The sequence below is a fragment of the Urocampus carinirostris genome, chromosome 9, assembly GCF_059441175.1.
Source record: "Urocampus carinirostris isolate Australia breed hairy pipefish chromosome 9, RoL_Ucar_1.0, whole genome shotgun sequence".
NCBI classification, from domain to species: Eukaryota; Metazoa; Chordata; class Actinopteri; order Syngnathiformes; family Syngnathidae; genus Urocampus; species Urocampus carinirostris.
In genome coordinates, this window is record NC_142357.1 from 40,021,039 (window position 1) to 40,044,741 (window position 23,703).

The window sequence follows — 23,703 nt, forward strand, 5'->3', positions numbered from 1 at the left end:
TGTGATCTGTGCAGCCCTTTGAGATTCTTTGTGATTAAGGGTGTCACAAATAAACATGACTTGACTTGATTTTTGGAAACCTTATCGTTTGAAACCCGAAAAATAGATAGAGGCCGTAAGGGAGAAAGATAAAAAGAGGGAAAATAGAGAGAGAGAGACGAAGAAAACGAGGAAGAGAAAAAAAAGATGGAGAGAGACTGAAAAAATAGAGAGAAAGGGAGACATAAATATGACGCCTGGCTTTGGTGACATTCACTCCACCTAATTCAAACTGCAAGTCATTTTTCTCTTGGGCCCGATTAAAACGCTTGGTGGGTCCGACCTGGGCCGCATGTCTTTAAGTCCGCCAGGGGGCGCTTACTTTATTTGGATATTGTCCACGTGCTTCTGCAGCCCCTATTCCTTCCACCTGGTTGATTTTGTATAGTTGTTTGACTGTTTCGTGCCAATTCGACTTGAAATGTTTCAATTTTCGACCAAACGAAAAAGGGTCACACGAGACTCGATGACTGGATTTTGTCACCCCCCCCCTCCAGTCCAACAGGGCGGCGCTACCACACGTTCAAATACTCGCTTCCGGGCAGGGAAACGTCTACGTCAGGTCGCGGGAAATTAGACTGTCACTGCACCAAGCGGACCTTAATCGCCTAAATGACTTTTTAGAAAGATTTTGTGCCAAAAAGCTCCAAAGAATAATTCGTTTTTGGGGAGGTTTGTGTAGGATTTCCCACCGCATGAGCGATCTTTGAACACCTCAGCACTGGGCGCGAGTGAGTCCTTTTTTGTCCGGTCTTATCCTCCGTGAAGAATGATTCATTCTTAGCATTTGAATATCCCAAACCGCATTTAATGATACACCTGAAAATATATCTGTCGCTAAATCACGCTTAAAATGTTTTCATGCGCCGGAGTCGTTTGTCCACAAGAGGGCGAGCGTGAACCGGAAGTAGCCAGGCACGTCAGCATTAGCATCTGCTAGCAGGAGCATGAGTGTCTTTGTCCTTATTTGTTCACATTGACTGCAAATTTAGTTGTAAATACCAACAACGAATGGCTGTTCGCGACGTTTGAGCTCAAATTATTGCTCAAAAAGCCAGCTTGGAAACCAACGAGTTTAGCTACGCTAATAGCAACCTAGAGGAAGTGAGCAAGGCTAGCTCCTTGCAACCAAAACAAGGCGACTTTTGGCGTTTTTTTTCTCCTATTCTCTCTCAATGGATTCTAATTATTAAATGATTTTTCTCGGCGTGTGCTCAACGTCACCAGCTGCCGCCTCCTTCCCGCAATGAGCAACAATGTAAGTAGCACACTTTCACTTTATGGACCCGAAACGCTGTTTGAAATGTCATCAAATCCAAATTTGATTTGTACTTTTGTCTTCGAACTCGATGACGGTGTATTGGAACTTCATCTTTTCAGGTTTGAGGTCTGAATTGATTTTTTCCCCCCGTAAGAAATCATGAGAGAGTGAAGCCGTTCTGAGCCATATGTAAAGTCCACGTTTCCTCAATAAAACCAGCAATTTAGTCCTGAACATTCGAATAGTGTGCTAAAGTTCTTTATATACTACTACTAATATTAACCACCTTGTAATCTTTCAGAGTTTTTTTGGTTTGAACACATTTATTGACACTAATAACAGAAAACAGATTGTGGGGGAAATAGCATCAACCATTAAAACGTCGATCATTTATGACGCCCTCACGAGTGATTTACATGAATAATAAAACGTCTTCTTTTCCAAAGTCAAGTCAAGTCACGTTTATTTGTCAGGCCCTTCATCACAAAGAGTCTCAAAGACTATTGCCAACTACAGACTTATGACACCGTCCCCTCATCTAAAACGTACATTAGGGCACATAATCCACAGATATTGTCAACATAAAATCTAGGTGAGTCATATGCTATAGAATAGAAGTGTGTTTTAAGTTTAGATTGACACATTTCCACTGAGGTCGCAGATCCAATCTCAGGGGGAAGAGCATCCCACAGCACCGGGGTCCGGATGGAGAACGCTTTCCGAGCTCAAATCGGGGTAATGCGATTCAACTTTCTTGTCTCCGTTAAAAGCCCGGCTGCAGCCTTTTTTGACCAGCTGAAGGCTCTTGATTTTGAACTTCAGGATATTAGAAAAAAAAGGATATTGGAAGAATAGCTCATGTATTTAAAGACAGTGGCCTTTCCTCACATGGTAAGTCTCAAGCAGTAGTCCATGCATGAGGTGTTCCTGGTCGTGTTATTATTGTACTCTGAATGTTTTTCTACAGCTCTTTTGAGTGGCTGAAAAATAACTTTACCAACGGCGTTCGTTTTCCTTTCCGCAATACAATTCAAAAGCCCGGACGTCATTCGTTCAGGATTCGTTCCAAATCGAATCTTTTATCGTTTTAATATCGTTTCAGCCTGACTTGTATAGTATGTTATGATTCTATAATAATCATTTGCCTCTGCATATTTGAGTTCTGGCAATCATCGGCCACATCAAAACTGTAAAGGACTTCGGTTGATTTGTAATGAACTGCGAACGTATGGCATTACGTCAATAACCTTGGCTAAAATCAAGAGTTTTGTAACAATATTCTCCTTTTTTCAGTCTTGTATCATTCAGATAAAGAGAATAGAACAGTGGACATGACACTCCAAGGTTAACACGGATAAACGCAAAGACCGAAAGCGTAAAAACGAGTTTGAAGGCAAAAATATTGCCGAGGTAGTGCTTTTTTTTTTTTTAAAGTTTTTTTGAAGTTTGCACATTTGTATTAAATTCCAAACCGTAATCTTTTTAGGTTTTTGGATTCATGCTTTTGTTTGGCCTCGCTGCTATGTGTATTGTGCTAAGTTTACACTCGGGGAAGAGGAAGTTATTTCGTCTGTGCCGCATAGAGCGCATTTGACAATAAAGTTTTGAAAAAAGAAAAGACCTTCTTCAAACCAACTCGCCAGATACTGTATTTCCTGGACGACCAAGCGCACATCAAAATAGAGAAATTTGCAAGTGCGCCCTATAGACCGTTAAAGGGCCCCCGGTCGCAGCCTCCCCAAAAAACGTCATTTCCTTTTGCACGTGGCCTGGTACCGAACCGGGCCCCGGTATCAACTCGAGCCCCGGTAGCGTTCCGCGTGCCGGCAGATGCCGACCACCGTTGCGCTTTTTGTGTTTTCAGGCGCAGAGAAAAAGAAGTAGCCCTCGGAGCCTGCGCGCGAGCCGAACGCGCAAACTACGTGTCCGGGATCACCTCAGCCTGGCGCCGCCCGCTGGCCAAGCGCTCCACGCGGCCCGGACCATTCACGTGATGGACAACTCCCAAGACGGTGAGTGCCTCGCGTTAAGCCAAACACGATTCGAGCAGAGTGGCCCGCCTTTCAAACCGTTCGCCCAGGAATGGCAAAGGTGCGGCCCCCCAAAGGTTTGGATCCGGCCTGCTGAGAGGAGCGCGTGAGAAAAACGAGCCGCTCTCTTAAATATGTTCCCTTGACGTGGCCCAAGCCAGGCAACGCTCGCAAAGCAATCGGAGCTGTGTTTCCTTCTCTTATCTTCGTTCTCTTTTTCTCTCTCCTCATTCTTTTTTCTCTTTCGCTCCTTCCCCTTTTCTCTCTTTTTCTGTGTCCATTATCGTTTATCTCTCTCTTAGTCTTTCTTTCCCCATATATTGTTTCTTTCTCTATTCTCTCCTCTTTTACCTTTTCTCATTCGTTTTCTTTTATTTCTTCTGTCATTTTTTCCTCTTTCTCTTTTTCTTTCTCTCATTCTTTTTCTTTGTTTCTTTTCTTTCTTTCTCCCTCTGTCGGCCTGTGTCTCTGTCGTTCTCTCTCTCGCATGTACCGGTCCGGCCTCGGCGAGAGTGTTTTATTTCTAATGGGTATGAGAGCCAGGCTCTGACCTGACGGAGACTCTGTCATGAGGTGCGGCGGACGGCGTTGTGTTCAGGTGCGGAGGAGCCGGAGGAGGTGGTGGACCTGACGTCGGAGGCGACCCAGGCAACGCAAGTGGTGGACCTCACCAGCAACGATTCTGTTGTGGTAACACAAAATGATAGACGCGTCGGTAACAAAATGAATTGTAGGATCTCGTGAAATCTCCGTCCCCCGTTCACCATTTTCAGCTACGGTTTTCATCCGACAGCGCTTCTCAGTTGTTGACAGAAATAACAGGCGATGTTGAAAAGGTCGACACGGTGCCCTCCTGCGCTTGAGTGAGAAAATAACGCTCGAAATGATATCATAATGTGTTCATAATCTCACGCTCGAGTCGCACCGGAGCCCCTGTCAAAGTATGCAAAAAATATGTAAAACATAATGCCGGGTTTTTTCCTAAAAGTGTCTTAAAATGCTGCAAATGGTATGTGTTCACCTTCTGGTATGTGACGCGGTCACACTTCTCACCTTGGGATCATGAGCGGTCCTCCGTTGTGTTTTAAACATGCGAGTTTCTCAAACGATATGCTTACATTTGCCCCGGTAGGATGCAAGACTCTAACCTTCGTTTCCAGTATCGTAAAAATCAAATGGAATGCCTTTTCCTATGTCATCTACCTCTCTCGTGTTCTATCGGTTAGGATTCGGTGCCCTCGCCGCCGCGATCCGGGTTTGATTCCCGTCGCATCCGATGTGCGAATGTGGTCAAACGTTGCTCTAATACAGTGATTTTCAACCGCCGCGACAGACTCGTGTGCCGTGAGAAATGATCCGATGTCACTTTTTAAAATTCACATTTTTATTAAACATTTATGAATCATTTTCTGCAAATATGTCGTTGTCAAAACTGGGGGTATTATAAATCATATTGTCGTTAAACATACTGTTCACTGTCGTTTTATAACATTTTTGGTTGTTGGTGCGCCGCAAAATGTTTCCAATGTCAAAAACATGCCCTGGCTTAAAAAAGCTTGAAAAACACCGCTCTAATAAACTACCGTAAAACCTCGTGTATAACGTGCACCCAGATGGAAGTCTTTTACAGGTCCGAAAAAGCCTCAAAACCTGGAAGTTCGCAACTCATTCTTCTTCTCCTTTTTTTCCGCCGTCCTGCGACCTCGACGCCGCCCCAGCTGGTGGATGAAGGTAACGCACGTCCGACGCGGGGCGGATACGGAGCGGTCGTGACTCGATTTTTGTCCTCCCATCAGACGCGCAAGACGGCAGGACCCGCTCCCGACAAAGTTACGTGGTCTGCAGCAGCAGCAGCGAGGACGAAGTGGACGTCTCGTCTCCTTTCCCCGGCGGGGACGTCTCCTCTTCCCTTCCGCTAAACGGCGACGCCAGGTGAGATCCGACACGCGGCTCGTCCAAAAGCAAGCCACGCGACACGGTGCCCGGAAAAAGTATTGGACCCCCAAAAACTTTCAAGCTGTACACTTAACCCCTTAACTATTGAGAAGCACATAGGTGCCTGGACCGTCTTACCAGTCACTGAAATATGTTAAGGGGTGAATATGTTTGACTAGTTCAGTCTGACTGTTTTATAGATGTTCCCACTGTAGCGCCTTTTAGTCCGCTGCGCCTTATGTATGGAAAATATAGGACATAACCTTATAACCTGGTGTGCCCCATAGTCGTGAAAATACAATACATTTAAAAAAATGAAAAGTAGGTGTTGTCGGCCCCCTGTGTTCTAGGCTCAGCCAACTGACTCTAGAGTTTCCCCGATGACTTTGGGATGGATCCAATGTTGACCTAAATGACTAACGATAACAGCTATGTCTTATGAGGTCTCTGTTTAAATGCATCTGAACAGACAGTATTGCGAAGACTCAAAAACACAGCAGGCAGGATAAAGTTGTGGCAAAGTTTAAAGCGGGAACGGAATATTAGAAATCTTTGCAACATTTACACATCTCCTAAAACGTTGTTCAAAAAGGAGAGGGCGCCGTATCAATGCCAACCTACAAAGACTTGGCCGTCCCTCCCTCTAACCTTTTATTCCAAACGAGGAGAAAACTAATCAGAGAAGCGACCAAGAGCCCCAGGATCACATCGGACGACATGCGGGCATACACAGGCGAGGTAGAACAATCCGTGCAGGAGACAATTCTGCATAAATCTGCCCTATATGGAAGAGTGGCCTTTAAGAGAGAATACCATAAAAAGGCCTGTTCTGGCAATACTTTTGCAAGTGACTGTGTCCCATGGGGCAACGGTTCAAAGAAGTGGTGGCCGGGGTGAGAAGAGTCCTCTCCGATAGTTGCCCATATATGAAAAGCGCGTCGTGAGAAAATGCATTCCGTCATCGGCTTCTGTGTTTCGTAATAAGGAGGCGCTCCGTGTTTTTGTGTGCACTCAGGCAGGCCTCGGGAAGCATCAGCTGCCCCATCTGCATGGACTCCTACTCGGAGGTGAGAGGAGAGCGCCATCTTGTGTTGCACACGCTCATTTCACATATATTCCGGACTCTAACGCGCACCCAAAAACTCCAAATTGGCCCCAAAATGTAAAATTGCGCCGTATCATCTGGGAAATACGGCGGATACAATTTTTGAACCCGCTTGATAAAACACATAACTTCATTTCCTTTTTTCAAACGAATTCTATGAGAACGAACTACTACTCGAAATTGTAAACTTCTTTCTCGGAGAGTGTTTGTCAACTGGTGGGTTGGGAGCCATTAGTGGGTCTTAAGCCTCTGCCTTGGCAAAATATGCTGAGAATCGAGAAATGAAAAAATAAGCCTTAACAGTAGATGGCAGTAATGGCCCGTTCCGTCTCTTCTACCCGTTTTTTTAATCGGCTCTGTCCCGATCGTGTTTGATTCTGTGGGTTTTATTAATAACGGCTCCCAAGAAGGTTAGTGATAAGAAAAAGTGGAAAACTGGCAAAATCCAAAAAGGACGTACACGGGTCTGCCATTGAAGCGGGTACAGTATATGCTCTCAAAATGTTCTATTTTGAGCCTTTTTATTTACGTTTGTCGACATAATGACATCGTTAACAATGTTCGGGTATGCGTTTTCTTGCGTATTTTGCTTAGGAATTTTCTGGCGCTTAAGGATTCCGTCAACACAAACGTAGAACGGTGCGGTCGTGCCCTCTCCTGGTTAACGTGTTGATTTCAAATCTTCTCATTTTGCTTTGAATTCAAATTGAAAGTATGAAGGATTGCGTTTATCCGAATGGCCGTTTTTGATCCCGGTAACTAGAGTCTCTGTATAGTCTCCAAAATGACTTTTTTGACTGCGGTGTGAACTGGCACGTGCGGGGTTTTATCGCCGTCTCGTGTTTAGGAGTGTCACTGACCCACAGATTTTCACATTTATCTGCGAGCCGTCGAAAAAGACTTTTGTTACCGACCCACCGCTCGCGAAGCACCGCGCTCGACCATAAGCGACGTCGATGACGTACGAAAAGGCAGTAGATGTGAGTCGACGTGCTCGTGCTTTTCCCCGGCAAGGTAAAAAAAATGGCACGTGCGTTTGTGGATGTTCAAAATACAAGATTGAAACCGGATTTTAATAGCCAATGGTTGAAGTAGAATAACAGAATTGGTGTCAGTTTGTAGCAGCCCATTGACTCGAAAAGATCTTGGATAGGAACAGCTCAAATAGCACAAAGTATGCGCTAGCGGCAAGATAGCCCCTTTTGTCATCAAAGAAATGATGTGTTTTGGTGGGCGCTGGATTTCTGCCTTTCCAGGCCCTGGAAAAGTTGGCCTTGAAAGTAGCTTGATTTGGTTCCTAAAAGGTGTAGGAACCCTTTGGTAATTCATCGGATGAGTATCTGGCATAGCACTCTTTCCGCCTTCTCTGTTTTTTTAGATGGTGGAGAGCGGGCGTTTGGCGGTGGCCACCCAATGCGGCCACGTCTTCTGCAGCCAGTGCCTCCGGGACGCCCTGGCGCAAGCGTACAAATGTCCCACCTGCCGAAAACGCACCACGCCTCGACAGTACCACCCTCTCTACATATGAGGCGCCGAAGGAGGCGCCGACCCCCCGGCGCCTCGTAGGTAAAGCGGCCGGCCTCCGAGATCCAGCCCGTCCGCGTCTTCTCATTTACGTTTCACGGAGCGCTTTCCCGTTCTTATCCCTTTCGGAAAATAAAGAGATTTCAATACCGATACTTGGTTTTTAAGGTACATTTGTTCACTTTTGGCAATTTGAGCTTCGTCTTTACATTTCCTATACTATTTTCTACAGTCTTGCGCTACTTTATCCCACACTTTTCTCAACGTTGGCATTTTCACTCCTTTTAGGTACCTTTTCCATCGGGTTCTGTGCACCCCCCCCCCTACTTTTCCGTACCTTTTTTCTGCACTTTTTCAAGTCGCCGATCTACACGCGTTGGGATTTTGCAGCGGACCCAAAAGCAGGAAACCTTGGGATTTCCTGAAAAATGAGGCTTTTTAATCACAAACTCACAAAGGGTTTAAAACAACGGAACGGTTGCAGCCAAGTCACAAAAACCAAACCTCGGAAACGGTGATAAACAATGGGAAATGGTCTGCATTTATATCGCGCTTTTCCACGCAGCCACGCAAGGGGCCGACTTGCTATATCGGGGGCATTAGGGATTCAGTGTAATCATAGTTTAGTATTTTTAATTTTAGTATTTGTAGTATTTTTTGTAAGATTCCAGTCGTTGTATTTTGACAGTATTTTAGTATTTGTCATGATTTCGTTGGTAGAATTATTTTTTTATGATGACTGTAGTTGAACTTCTGTAATATCTGTGCAGAAGTATCTCCAAAATATTATTTCTGTCGTCTTTCTTTGATATTTTTCTGATATTTGTGCAGTAGTATTGCTATAGGAGTGTTTTTTCTTCTCAAAATGCAATTAATGAATGATGTCCCTGATTTTAGGCACTAAATTTGATATTTAGTTTAGTAATCATTTTGCTCCAAGAGCTGAAACTTCTGTAAGGGCATTTTACCCCCACTAGATGGTGCCACCTCGGCAGGAGAGAGGCTCACGTTTACTCCCTCTAGTGGACCGAAAGAAAACAACCAGTAAAAGTAAAACCACTCCAGGTTCTGTATTGTTATAGAATGTACCGACAGAAACATAATCGCGGGAAAACTAGAGAAATACAAATACGGTAATCATATCATAAAATGACGGTAATAATACAAAAATACTACAGAAAAACTAAGAATTAACTTGGGAAATGCTACAAATATTACGATTTTGATGCTGGAAAGACTGATATCGAACCTGTATTTTCTCCTACATTGCAGTAATACTAAAACGAGACTTCAGAAACATCAAGAATACTACAAAATACTCCAGCAATACTACAAAAATACAAGAGAAAAACAACATTGATTTAACAAACCCACAACAAGCGCGTAACCAGCGTTTCCGTACCCCCAATTTCAAGCCAAGCACCCTCAAAAGTCATTGCATTTTTAACGCACTTTTTTTCCTTCATAAAGGACAGGGTAGGCCTAAAGCACAGGCGTCGAACAGGCAGCCCGCGGGCCAGATCAGGCCCGCTAATGGATTGAATCCGGCCCGCCAGACAACACCCAGAGAAGCGCGAGAGAAAAACAAGCTGCAGGTTGGAATAGGTCAACTTGATGTTGCCAAAGCCAGGTGCGAAAATACTTATCTGCCCGATAGAAAACATCAATTCTAAATAGTTACATTTCACATCAAATTAGAATGTCAAACCCATTCGAATTCCTTTATTAACTGTTTATAAGACATACATGTTCCAGCTCACACACCTTTTGTGTTTCACATTGAGAAATTTGCACAAATGAACATGACAGGACCTGGGTCTGCAACAATACTTTTACTCCTACCTTGCCAAAGGCGGGAATAAACGTCAAAAGATCTCTCTTTACTGTGCCGCTCGTGTTGCAGAGGACTAAAACAGGATGTCAACTTTTATTATTTTTGTATTCCAGCAGCAATATGGACGTAAACCTTAAACCCAATCGAAACCCTAAACTAACCCTTTACCTTAAACCCCCAACCCGCTAATCCTACCATAACTCTTAAATCCAGCCTTACCCTAACCCTGTACTGTAAACTAATCCCTAATCCTAAACCCTACCCCTTAAGTGAACATCCTACATCTACCTAAACCCTTTTAAACCCCATTCCTAAGGCCTACCCTAACCTCTAGCCCCCTAAACTCCTGAACCCCATAATAACTCCTACCCTAAACCCTTGTTTAAACTTTTACCCAAAACTCTGAAGCCCTAATCCTACCTCAACCACTATCACCAACTCGAACTCCCTAAGCCTAAACATATTAGGTTTTAATGTGTTCATTAATCATCTAGAATACATCACAGCAGATTTTCAAAGGAGATGGCAAACCCAGATCACATTAAACCGACTCGTCTTCCATTTCCCTAAAAGTTGAGAAAACGGAACAAAACACAAATCGGATAGCCCGGACAATAAAATAAGGCAAGCCAACTTGCACTGTGTCGTCTATTTACAATGAGGCTCGGGCGATATTTGTCGCCCTCTAGTGTTGACAGCTGCTCTTGCACCTTTTTAAAATTCCAAGCCAAGGAAACAGGCCGCGTCCTCAACTCTCTATTTACACAAAAAATATGATCATCTGACGATTAAAAGTATTTAATAGCAATCAAAGCTGAGCAAAAGACAGCCGATTAAGAAGCTTACAAGTTTTTGGGAACGTGATGGTGAATTCAAAAAGAAATCAACTACGACTAGGAAGTGGCCATGATTTGTGAAAATGCCACATATGTCAATAAATGATCCCTCAAGAGGAAATTCGAGAAAAGCATAAGCGAGCCAAAACTTTGCCGAGCTCGACGCGCGCCTCCGTCAGGAATCGGGACGGATTTTCTAACCTAAAAAGACTCGCGTTACACAAAAACAGAAACGTGAATTAAAAAGCTCGCTACGGAGGCAAAGCGGGACAAAACGGTGCCCCGAAACGTGAAAAAGAAACGGCGGATCGCTCGCGTTTGTGTGTTCGTGTAGAGACCGGAAAAAGTAAAGCCCGCCCTCACGGAGGCGTCTCTGCATTGGTGGTTTTCTTCTTTGGTGCCTTCTTCACCGTCTTGCTTTGAGTCTATGAAAGAAGAAGAAAGTAGAGGACAAACAAAACCGGTCGGCAATTGAAGCGTTTCTTTTTTTTCTTAATTACCTCGGTCTTTGCTGCGGGTTTTTTGGCGGTTTTGGCGGCGGCGGTCCGCTTCACGGGCTTTTCGGCGCCGTCCTCGTCAGAATGCTCCGTTCTAGCGTCCGATTGGTCGGAGCCGCGGTGAGACGAGATCTCGTCGGCGAGGGAGTTGGAGGCCATGGAACGAGCTGTAAATTTGGACAGGAAACTTTAAATGTGCTTGAATCGACTTCCTTTTTCATCTTTTGGGTTGGCCTTTTCTTATTTTCACCACTTTCATTCCACAAGAACAAAACTGCAGTGGCAAGCATAAAGTCACTTTCCAACCACCCTTAACGTTGACCTACTTTGTTGTGTGTCTCGGTACAGTGTTGCTAAAAGGAAGATAAAAGCAGATAGGTGCAGTGGAAAACTAAATAGAAAGGCTTTTTTATGTACATGAGAGAATTCTCTACTTTCAACTTTTGAAGGACACCTCAAACGCGGTACCCTAGCTTTTAATGATTATGTTTTTTTGGTCAATCATTTCGTCACTGTAGTTCAGGAGATAATTGCACGTGAATTATTTGGATGAATAATTTTGCCATCATGTACAATTTTACTGTATTTTTCAACTGTAACGTCGGCTATTTTTTAAATGTTGTTTTACCAGGAAAATAGTTTTTATAAGAAGTGCTTTAAAATGAGCAAGATGATCTGCCAGTGGAACAAAAAAATTGTTGTTTTTATAGAATTTAAAAAAAAAAGCAAAATATGTTTGCTTTATTTGATTTGTTTCATTATATTTGCAGCAAAATTCTTAACAGATTCATCAAACTAAATAAGTCATTAGATACATTTCCCTGTAGAATCTCATAAGCAGATAAATAATGTATAAAAGGGAGAAAAATATTCATCTGCTGGTATCTATAGATGAGGAATGTTAACGACTCGCCTGCTCACTGGAAAAAAGTAAAGGTATGGACCAATGGCGTGCTTTTTTTGAAAAGATACATTTGTGCAGTTTTCTGTGGCACACTAGACAAGGTCTTAATATAATCAATCATCTTTGATATACCCGGTGTATTTCAGTGCATTTACCGGGATTTGTCGGTGCAGTAATGGATCAGACAACGCTTGTTCTAATCAGTACATAGGGACGATGACGGCCGGTAGCTGCCGATTTTGGTCCTCCGTCTTTGTATCGCATGCGATCCGCACACTTGTACAATGGTACCTATACTTACGAATGTATTTTGTTCCGGGAGTCGCTTTGTAAGTATCAAAAATGGCTTGACGATGTGTCTGGGGCACTTATAACAATGATTATAGGGGTGAGGATCTGCCTTTTCCTCAGCCAAAATCTAATTTGGAGAAGTGTTGCCGTTGCCCTCACGTTCAACACAACATGAAGATGACTGACGGGAACCCTAACAAAGTCATTTGTTCTACAGTCTTCTACTTTTATTAAATTGAAGTTTACGCGGGCAGCACGGTAGGGCAGAGGTTAGCGCATGTGCAGACCGGTTCTGAGGTCATGAGATTGAACCTTCCTGTGTGGGGTTTGCATGTTCCCACATTCAAAAAACATGCACGTGAGGTCAATTCGCTGGTCTAAATTGTCCCTAGCGAGTGAGTTATCCGTCTCTGTGTGCCCTGCGACTGGCTGGCAACCGGTTGAGGGTGTCCCCTGCCCACTGCCCAAGGATGGCTGGGATGGGCTCCAGCACCCCCGCGACCCTACTGAGAATAAGCGGTGCGGATAATGGATCGATGGCTGGATGGAATTTAGGCAGAAGTTGGGTAGGTTATAACACGGCACCCCATCAGCCTCAAAGCATGCCACATTCTTTTGGTATCATACCATGAAATAAAAACCTGGACACGCCTTCAAAAATACAGAACAGGTTAGTTCTTTCATAAGTTATGAAATGATCTAGTTATCTGCACAGAAACTCTCAAGAAAATTTTGCTTCTTTTATAGCATTATACGTGCCAAGAAATAAGAGCGAGGTAACATATCTGCAACTCAGAAGGGAAAACGATACGGTGTACAAAGCCTGCTTTACATTTGCAGTAAGAGTCCGTCAGAGCTGACAAATCTGAATCCGTTTCTATGTAAAGGTGATACAGGGCTGACGACTTCCTCATTGATCACCAACATTACAGGGTTATTAGCGTCATTGGACACATTGATGCCACGAATACGAAAAAACAGTGAAAGAGGGACGTTATAACTTCAGGGGCTGTCGTAAATTCAAAATCCCAAAGGTGAGAACCACCAGGAAAAGTATGTGCGTGTGCGTGCGGAGTCCAACTTTGGAACAATTTACAAGACCAGATCATTCACGTGTTCACATTTAAATACAAAAAAAACATTCCTGGGGGAATGCAGAGATGAAGAAAATGGTGTATAAGTGATACGGAGGATTGTGAATACTGCGTTTACAACTATAGTTAACCTTGTTATTGTTACTATTTCTATATCATAACTTATTATTGCTATTGTTGTTGTTATCATTGGTGTCTCAATGATATTTAGTGACTAGTAGCATTGTAACATTAATAGATGGGTACTACAATAATTTGTGTACAAAATATGTGATTATTGTAATTATTATAATCTGACCTATGTAATACGTATATCCGTGAGATTTTGTTATATTAGACACAAGAGGAGCTATCTGTGAAATGTAATTAATAAGGAAGATGAAGGGGTAGGGAAAATAAGCGTCTGCTTCTGACTACCCCTTTTCCAACATGTTATGTCAACATTATTTTGTTGTTGAGTTATTGTTTTTGTTCTGCTGTTATTTTAATAAAGTTTTCATTCATTTGTTCATTCAATATAACTTTATTTATACCAATTGAGACCCTTTTCTACTGGCTTTTGATAAAGTGTGCATAATAAAGAAGAAATGATAAGAGTCGCGAGTTTTTTTCAGAAACCGCGATCGACAACAAAATCGGAGACACCAAACTCATAAAAAAAAAAAAAAACGGATCTTACTCTGTCGGCCGGAGGCGCTCCTGGCCCGGGGGAGCGTGCTGGCCCCCGGGCTCATCTCGTCCACCGAGTCGCGTCTGTTGCGTCCATCTGCGGGGTGGAGGGACAGTCGGTCCTCCGCGTTGAGGAGCGTTAAGTCCTGCATGCTGAAACTGCGAAGCTTATCTGAGAGGACTCCTTGGCCCTGCGCAACAAGCAGAATGCGGGGCATGACACACTATTCCATCTTTCTGATCCTCTGCAGAGGATAAAGATGCAAATTTTTGGTGTTGAAGACATCATCTTTGTGCTCAAACTCATAGTGCTAATTTTGGACATAGAAGAAGCTCAATTGTAGCATAGACCAAGAAGCTTGTTCCCACATAAAAGATAGCAGACAAAAAAGCTTGTTTTCCATAATATACAAGTTATCCTACTTAAAAAGATAAGACGGGCATGTTATTGTCAATAAGAGTAAACCTCAAACATGAGAGACTAAATGTATAAAAAAAACAGAAAATCTCATTGTTTAGTTTTTTAAGAATGTATTTCCAAATTACAGTAGAAAATGAGTATCTGGTCACAAACAATTTTTTCCGTTTAACTGGCTGTTATGCCGATTGTTTACAGATTTAAGTGCAAGGATTTTCTGTTTCCCTCCTGTGTTTTATATACTTAAAATAAACCCAACCAAATCCTCAGAGAACCTGAAGTTATTTCAGTAAAGAAAAAAAAAACAGAATCAAAGATCTTTCCCCCTCACCTTGGCGGCCGCGGTGACGGCAGCATTGGCAGCCAAGTTCAGGCCCCTTTTGCCGAACCTCATCATCGTCTCGTAGCTCCTGTCTTTGGCCTGTGCAATGTATTCGTCGATTTCCTAGAACAGATGTAAAAGACATCTATAGACAAAACAAAAGAGAGCAAAACCATTGAGCCCTACCTTCTCCTTGCTGGACAAAGTCGGGTGGACAAACTTTCGATAAAGAACACTGGATCCCTTTGTGTACGGCGACAAGAGCCAGATCACGAAGGCGATCTTCAACTCGAAGTAGAAAGGAAACCTGCTCAAAAAAAACAAATACATGAATCCGAGTCACATGGAGAACGATGATCCGACCTCACCATGATAGAAACAGGTCTGTGGCCGTCTCTGCCGTGGAGAACAAGGCAAACACGATCCAGTACATCATCCACTTGACCTGAATGCGGGGAAAAATCAATAGACGCTATATTAGCCGTCTTCTAACGACCAGCGTCTGAGGTTGAACCACATACAAGCATATCGGTACGGATGACTTTTTTTGCCAAAGACACAAAACGGTGCGATAGGCCGGAATCACGGCTGCGGGCAGAAAACCCATTCAAGTTCGTCAGCACCACTGCCCATAAAATCATCAGCTGCTCTCTGCCCGGTAACACAGCTGACATCTTCCCCTACCGATCCCTAAAACAAAGTCTAAGAGTCTCAGAAAAAGTTCCAATCCGGGGGCCTTTAACACCCCAGAAGACTTTGATATTACCTACAAAAAGGTCCAGTTAGAGAAATTAAGTCAAATGTAGAATAAAAAGCATTTTCCCAGGAAAAGGATTTTAGTCAACAATTGGAAAAACACTTAACTAATTTAATTCATACGAATATTATTATTATGATTATTATTATGGAATTTGAGTATAACTTGTTTTATTTCTGCTCCTTTTCATTCATTTTAAAAATGCTTAAATAAACCATTGAAATAAAATAGATATTTTTAAGAGCGTCTCCTCCGTGTCATATGTGGAAGTGTCCTTGGGCAAGACACTGAATCCCTAATGCCCCCAATAAGCAGGTCGGCGCCTTGCATGGCCGCTATTGGTGTGTGAGTGTGTGTGTGTGAATGGGGAAGTGTGAAGCACATTGTAAAGCACTTTGGGAGGTCTTCGCTTGAAAAGCGCTATATAAATGCAGACCATTTCACCATTTCTAAAAAACGGAAAAAAATTAATAATAATAATAATATAATAATAATTTCCTTGTATTGTCATTCTGTGTAACAATGTACACAGAACGAAATGTCGAATACTAACAGTAGTTAAAAAGGGAGGGGGGAATAATGCATATTTTAGCGATTACTCTTGTTTCCAAATAGAAAATATTTAGGTCATTTAAGTATTTCTAGTTTTTGGACAAATAGATTAAATAAACGGTCTATTTAAAAAAATACAACTAAAATGTGGTGTAAAAAAAGGAAAAAGAATGCATGTTTGAACTATTACCTTTGTTTTGACAACTAAAACAAGTAAAGCCATAGAAAAAGAAGAAAATTGGTTCATTAAAATGATCACATTTTTATGCTCAGGCAGCGATTTGGGCACGTCTTTTTTAAGACGACACTAGAGTTTACAATCAATCAAATCTTTGCTCATTTTAAGTCATATTTTTCTTTTTCACGAGTTTAAAAAAATTTCGTTAAAAAGAGGTTTCAGTTGTCATGAATTTTCGCTCAATCCAAGTATATTGTAGGAAATCAGGAAAAAAGAAGATCGTGTACTTAGGCCAAATTATTGCCTGATATGAAAATGTAAAAGGTTCAAGATATAAAACTGAAGCAAAATGTTTTTCGATCGGTTTTTTTTTCACAGGCAACATACCTCCAAAGGGTTATGAAACACTCACGTAGGGCATCGCTCTAAAATGTCACGTTACGCTTTCCGCGCACACGATTAAAAAAAGAAATCATTCCAACGACAGAATTGGAGCAAACAAATCAAGAGTTGTAAAAATGGTGTCCCACACACAGCATTTTCTCTTTCTGTTGTCGTGTGCGTGAATGAGGGGTTGCTATGGCAACCTAGCAGGAAGGAGGAGATTGTTTTTTTAGTTCTAATCCGGGCATCGGGCCAGAGCGCCGATGCTCCTGGTTTTCAACCAGGGAGGAGGTGAACGAGAAGGTCCCTTATTCGTCTGATGGCGAATATTTTTTTCACATATACCTTCTTTTTACTATGTTTTGAAAGCTTTAGCACTTGACACAAACAAAAGAGATTTTTGCCTACTGCCGTTAGCTGCATTCACTCGAAATGTGTCGAAATCTTAAAATGAAAGCCAAGCAAAGAGAAATGAATCCGCTCTACTGCCGTAGTCACTTTATGTGTGTTGAAACGAAGGGTATTTTTTCTCATCCGTGCACCTCATTTTTGCACTTTTTTACTAAAAAGTGAAGTCAAATATACTAGGAGCGGTTACCTCCCCTGTGCATGGTTCTGAAATCCTGCACCGTTGCAGTTGTTTTAATGATAGGAACAGAATATTGGGTTAATAATGATTTCTTGACCTTTAAATTGCTCTTCTTTATTAAAAGGGAGTCTCTGTAACTGATGCCATCTACTGGCTGAAATCATCATGGCAGCTCCTTTAGTTGCGCGTGCAAGTATGTGAAATCCTTACATGCGCACAAATAAACTCTTCCTTTTTTATCTTTTTTTTGTGTCTAGGCTGCCATTTAGACTGTATGTGAAACAGTCCTACTTACATTCACCAGTTTCATCCTAAAGTTTCCCAAAAACCTGCGATCCCGGCATTGAAATTAAGCTTATAGTATCATAGTAGCATATAATGCAGGGGGGAAAAAACATGACACTATATATTTATCAATCGTGATTATTTGTGTGACAAATTGTCTCCAAAAATTCCTGAATAGTCCTGGATAAAATTAATACAATAAAACTGAAGGGATTTAAAAAAGAAGGGAGCAAAAAAAAAAAAAAAAAATTCTGCCGTGATGTAGCATTTTGTATCAGTGTCATTTATAATGAGCGGGATGACGCTTCACACCAAAAACAACGGCGACCAGATAATGAAGGTGCTGTATCTGAGTCAGATCAGGAGGCTTCTCCTGCTACTGGTAACCATGGAAACCAGTACCATCTGTTGCCTTGGGTTAAAATGTAGGTAGCATTTGGCCAATTACAGCTGTAGAGGTTTCCAATGATAAATTATGCATGCCCCCTCATATCGTTTAGATTTCATTTCCTCCTATGTTCCTGCTCTTAGCCTTTGCTTGGAAAATGGGCCAAGAAGAGATCCGCAGATTCAAGAGAGTTCTCCGTTCGGGCCCCATTGCTGGAGAAAGCTCTAACCTCAGATTTGATCTGCAACCTTAGTGGAACTGTTTAAATACAGGCTTAAAACATATATTCAATAGCTTATGAATGATGTTGACCTCAGAAAGCCGTCTACTGGAAATTCTCTTATTACCTATGTTTCACGTTGATGGTGTCTGTTCATTCTCTTCATGCTAAGGTTTTTGAGTTTTTCCTTGCCTTTATGTAGGTTTTAGATCAGGGGATGTTAGAACAGTAGTATGTACAGCCTTTTGAGACTTCTTGTGATAAATGACAATTACTTGACTAAAAGCGGCGCACATGGACCAAATTAATTTGATTGATTTGCTGAGGGACTTAACGTTCAAAAACGTACAGTGCACTTTCTTCTATGTCTAGTCGTAAAAAGTAACACGTTGATTAAGAAACTTGTTGGCAGACTTGGTTGGGAAGCTATTAATCTTAAAGATCTGTCAATCTCAAATCAATCAGCATTTCAAGCACATTACAGAAACTCTGAAAAAAAAACATGGAGTATCAAAATATATTCTAATGAACAACAAAAAAGCTTTGAATCGTTGTAACAAGTAAGAGTCGACCGATTGAATATTATAAAGCGGTGTCAAGTGACTAATTAGGTCTTGATTTATCTTTTTCTGTCACAGTCTTGTTCCACGGTCAGACTGAGGAGTTCATTTCTTCCTCATGCCATGAGGCTCTTTAACTCCACCCGGGGGAGTAAAAGCCCACATTAAACCACACCCTCACATTGCATATTACCCTGTTTTTATTACAGTGTGTATTTTATGCAGCACTATTCAAATACTCTATATCAACACGTTACATTGGGTATTTATGTATTATATTCCTTTTACTTATTATTGTTTTGTTTTCAACACAAGGGTACTGCTGGAAGTGTCAATTTCCCTACGGGGATGAATAAACTATCCATCTATTAATGGGTGTTTATCAGACCGATAATTACTATGCATCCTTAGGTGAACTATTACGAGAGTAGAGTTCAAAACCTGAGCCTGAGCGTAACCAATATAGAGCAAAACAAACCAGTAAAAACTCAGCGGAGGCAAACACGGTCCACGGCAACTCGGGAGGCAAAATATTAAAAGAAGAAAAAAAAACCTCACAACAAATAGGATGCATTTGGATTTTGTAACCAGGGGTGATACTCACGTATTCCTTCACATTCTTCGTTTTGACAGCCTTGTAGGACGCGTATGCCGGGTAGAGCGTCCCGAAGGCGAGGCTAGGAAAGACGAAACAAAAATCAATCTAGAATCCGCTTCAAATGACAAGAAATGGAAAAACCGAACCGGTCGGTTTTGAAAGGCTAAAACCTAAACATGCGATTTCCCGCTGAGCTGTATTTTATCTCTCCACTTTCTACGCGATCTCAATCTTTGTTTTGATGTGATCAGCGGCAGCGGAACACACAAACCTGCTAAATACAGACTCGGGAAGTGAGATAAGATATCAGCTATAGCCCTAGTAGTGGGACGGAAAAAGTAAGATGGCAGACGAGAGCAATAACAGAAAAAAAAGTAAAAACCGGATAGCGCTAAACCAGTGTCTGAAAGTCGGGAGAAAAACTTAGCGGACATATTTCCCAACTTAAAACACAATAAGACGACTCATCGCAAAAAAACCATTGTTGCAAAGTATTAAGGATTGATCATCAGAATATAGAACACTTTCAAATGAAGTTGATTATAAATCCACTTCTAACATTGATTGCATGGATTGGACATGGCTGTTTTCCATCTGCCATCAGCATAGCTGTGGCGCTCCAGGGCTCCACGCCCTTACAAACCGTCCTAATTTTTCTTACAAAATACAAAATAATCTTACACCATTTTTTTTTCCCCGAACGTGTTTATTGTACGTGTGTTTCCTTATATCATATATATTGTTCATGAACATTTTGTTGTGAGATACTGAGTTGCTCGACATGAATAAGCTTTATTATAAAATGAAGTCGCTTGGACTTTCACTGTAGAAGGAAAAAATACATGCAAGTAGAATTAGGTAGAATAATCCATTTTCTTATTCAAATGATAAATTCATTTTCTGCATTCAATTATTGGTGGTAATATACTGATTCAAGGGGTAACCACAAACCTGTCTTTTTTCATTTTCTCCTTTTTTTCTTAACTTCTTTATACAACATCATCATTCGTAATATAATGCAACAAAACAAGTGAGCCGTCGGAGAGCCGGCTCTCTTGAATGAGTCGAGCCAAAAAATCCGGTTCTCTGAAAATAGACGGACTTCCTTTCACTACACAACTACCACAAGAAATCTGATGTTGACTGATGCATGATGGGAAAGCCCCAGGCGGCAGACGCATGAGCACAGTAGCATCAAACCGCTCGCTTCATTTGAAACGGAAAAAACAATACCGAGATAGAGGCTACCGTGGCGAACTCGTTTGACTCGATTGATTTGCCGTTTGGTGATCGTCGGTGTTTACCGGATGGTAGCCATCATTGACAAATTTGCCTTTTTCCATACAGATTTTCTTGTACGTCGTACACGTCTTAAAATGCATAATAAACGTACTTTGTACGGAAAAAATGCACAGCTTGACAGGTATGTACCTGTGCTTACTCATCTTCGTTCATGTAATGTTTGCGTTGCGTCGTCTGCTACAAGTCACGTGAACTCCTTTTTCCACCATGCTTTTAATGTAGGTTTACGTTTTGTAGCGTCATCCACTTTGTTAGCTTCTTTTGAATCTTTCTTCAAGGGCTGAGGTTTTGGCTTGATTCCTAACCTCTTCTCCATTTTTTCTTGTGTTTTCTGGGCGCCTACTTTGGAGAATGATATGCAAATGCGCGATCTTATAACCCTCGGGAGAGTCCGGAAGCACGAAGTTATATGATGCAGGCTTCTGATTGGCTGCCGTGTATGCAAATTGGCAAACCAACCGAAATTCCGAAATTTCCAAACCGAACGAAGATTTTGAAATTGGAATTAAGCAAACGTTTGATCTAAAAAAAAATATATATTTCGTTTTGTTTTGTTTTTTCTTGAAAAAGTTTTCGGCCACCCGGGCGCAGACATTTTGTAAGTTGTACGGCAAACGTAAAAGATGCAGACGTTGTTTCAGACACCAATAAACCAATAAACCAATAAAAATGACAAACTTAAACCAATTCCCATTAAAGGTGCACCAATGTGAAAATCTGGGGCCGAAATTGAAAACTGAAATGATACACAAAACAATATATTAAAAATGTTTAAAATATAAATACCTAATCACTGAAATTTTAATAACAAACAGCATTAAATGATAAATGACAAGCATCGTATTAGTTGCTAATTTTGTTGATGGATTTTCATTTGGGCACGGCACAAAAATCAACATCAACCACTAACTAGAATAGGACAAACAAAATATTTGCAAGGAAATTACTATACTGTGTAGATAAACGTGTGCCCAAAGGGGAGTAGGCTAAAGCAGAATCTTTAAACTGCCTACCCTAATAATATTTCTTTAAGCGTTTTATGAAATGAAATGATCTGCATTTCTATAGCGCTTTTCAAGTCAATGACTTCCCAAAGTGCTTTACAGTGTGGTTCACATTTCCCAATAGCGGCCGTGATCTGTGCAGCCATGTGAGGCGCTAACCTGCTTATTGGGGGTATTGGGGGTTCAGTGTCTTACCCAAGGACACTTCGACATGTAACACGGACGGGCCGGGATTCGAACTGGGATCCCTTGTCCCAAGACGAGCGCTCTAACTCCTGTGCTACCGCCGCCCCATTTATTGATTAAATGCTCATTAAAACAACAAAAATCGCATTAGGTGCTTTAAAAACGGACAGACAACAAAGTGATACAAAGATTGAGATTTAAAAGGCCAATAACTCAATCAAGTTCATTCTACTTTGAGTAAAGTTGCTGGTAATAATGAAAAAGAAATGATGGAAATACTGTACAGTAATCTTCTGTGCAGCCCTTCGAGACTCCTTGTGATAAAGGGCGTCACAAATAAACAGGACTTGACATTTACAAGTACTTGAAAACACAAGGTTGAATCAACGAAACCTGGAATACTGTCCAGTACTTTGACTTGCATTTGTGTGAAAAATGCAGCACTTGTGAACTCAAAAACAGCACATGCATCATCGAGATTTCCCTCTGGCACCTCAGGTGCAGCAATGAAGGGCCAGATGGATGCTTTCAGATCCTGAATTCGGCTTATGCAATCAAATAGAGTTAATTACAAACAAAAATGTTTAAAAAAAGCACGACTATCCAAACACCTTGCAAAATTCGAGGATCACAACCTCAGTGCTGCAGAATTTAGTCGAGTCATTCCTCGTTTAATGAATGCAGCCTGACATACTCAACACTATGATGTGGGATGAGTCAGCATACGTCAATTAGAAATGCAGTGTCAATTACGATTATTAGTATTGATAATTATTATTATCATTATTATTATTATTGACAACCCAAACAAGGGATGGGTAAATCGGTTAATTGTCTTGTCATCCTATATTTACAAGCCACTTACTTCCTTGGGAACCAAATCCACCTTTTATAAGTTTCTTTAGGATGAAAATACCGCTTATAAAAGTGTTTGATGTCGTCCAAGGAGCGAAAGTGGCGTTTTATGTTTGTCAGGTGGTGCTAGCTCACGGCGACTGCTAGCATAAAACGCGTCCTTATTTAACTCATTCATTCATTCGCGGTTGCAATAAACGACGTCTTTTTTTGGTGGAAGTAAAAACAAGTCACGAGTGTTTTAGTAGAGTAAAATAGGGGTGACAGGTGGGTTATTTATCGGGGGGGACGTCCAACAGCAGGCGGGTAGAGGATCAATGGAGGCGCTGCTTTAAAAAAATGAAAATAAATAAAAATACGGCGACTACTTACACCACCATCCTCGAAATCATCCACGACACCATCTTTCCTTGGAGGTCGATACGGAGACGAGCTATTCGGGTAAGGGCGTCCTCATACCGCCCGGGAGGTAGAAGCTGTTCGGGTGACGGGTCAGGGGCGGCCCGGGCGGGGAGCAGCGGCCGAAGATGGGATGCGCTTTTCGGCTACAAGCTGTTTAGCGTCCGGGAGGAGGGTGTTGGAGAAGATGCTAAATAGTGTGCCTCTTCTTAAAGGGGCCGCGCTACCATTTGGAATTGCCTTTTTTTTTTTTTAATTTTTATTTTTTTTAGCTGATTCCAATTAAACATATTATTCCAATGTTTACCATATATTTGTTATATTTTATGTATTATATTAATTATCTACGGTAAATATTTCTCAATTACGCTACTATAAAACCACGACACTTCAAAGGCTGCGTAAAATATAGAAAAGTATTAAAAGACACAATCATGTTGAATGAAATTAAAAATAATTCAAAAAATGTGTTAAAACATTCCACGTTGTTTAATTTGATATCATATATTAATGATTTCATTGTCCTGAACTCAAATATCTCCCCATAAGATGGCTCGATCCAACCTATCACGTGATAATAATAATGCCTACCAAACTGTGGCCCCTTAGCACTGTCCTAGTGGCTCCATTTCTTTTGCTGGTCAACAAGAATTCCATAGCAAAATGTGATTACATTTTCATGAATAT

General features: G+C 41.5%; 2 protein-coding genes across 3 annotated transcripts; one reads left to right on the forward strand and one right to left on the reverse strand.

Moving 5' to 3' along the window:
- The first annotated feature begins 877 nt into the window (after positions 1 to 877).
- rnf4 (ring finger protein 4) lies at positions 878 to 8,049 on the forward strand. The gene is made up of 8 exons (XM_088343865.1): positions 878 to 954; positions 1,267 to 1,297; positions 3,165 to 3,312; positions 3,929 to 4,070; positions 4,880 to 5,061; positions 5,127 to 5,262; positions 6,281 to 6,332; positions 7,749 to 8,049. Exons 1-8 carry the CDS (start codon positions 893 to 895, stop codon positions 7,896 to 7,898), a joined length of 903 nt encoding a protein of 300 aa, XP_088199991.1. The 5' UTR covers positions 878 to 892; the 3' UTR covers positions 7,899 to 8,049.
- Positions 8,050 to 9,601: 1,552 nt separating this feature from the next.
- Positions 9,602 to 23,192, reverse strand: reep2 (receptor accessory protein 2). 2 transcript variants are annotated; one of them, XM_088343825.1, is made up of 8 exons: positions 22,990 to 23,192; positions 19,277 to 19,349; positions 15,128 to 15,204; positions 14,946 to 15,066; positions 14,769 to 14,882; positions 14,030 to 14,210; positions 11,065 to 11,228; positions 9,602 to 10,989 (listed from the first exon to the last, which is right to left on the reverse strand). In XM_088343825.1, the coding sequence occupies exons 1-8, from the start codon at positions 23,019 to 23,021 to the stop codon at positions 10,924 to 10,926; spliced, it is 828 nt and encodes a 275-aa protein (XP_088199951.1). In that variant the 5' UTR covers positions 23,022 to 23,192; the 3' UTR covers positions 9,602 to 10,923. The 2 variants fall into 2 exon arrangements, with proteins under 2 accessions (XP_088199951.1, XP_088199953.1); XM_088343827.1 differs by lacking the exons at positions 19,277 to 19,349; positions 22,990 to 23,192 and adding an exon at positions 16,634 to 16,765.
- Positions 23,193 to 23,703: the final 511 nt, after the last annotated feature.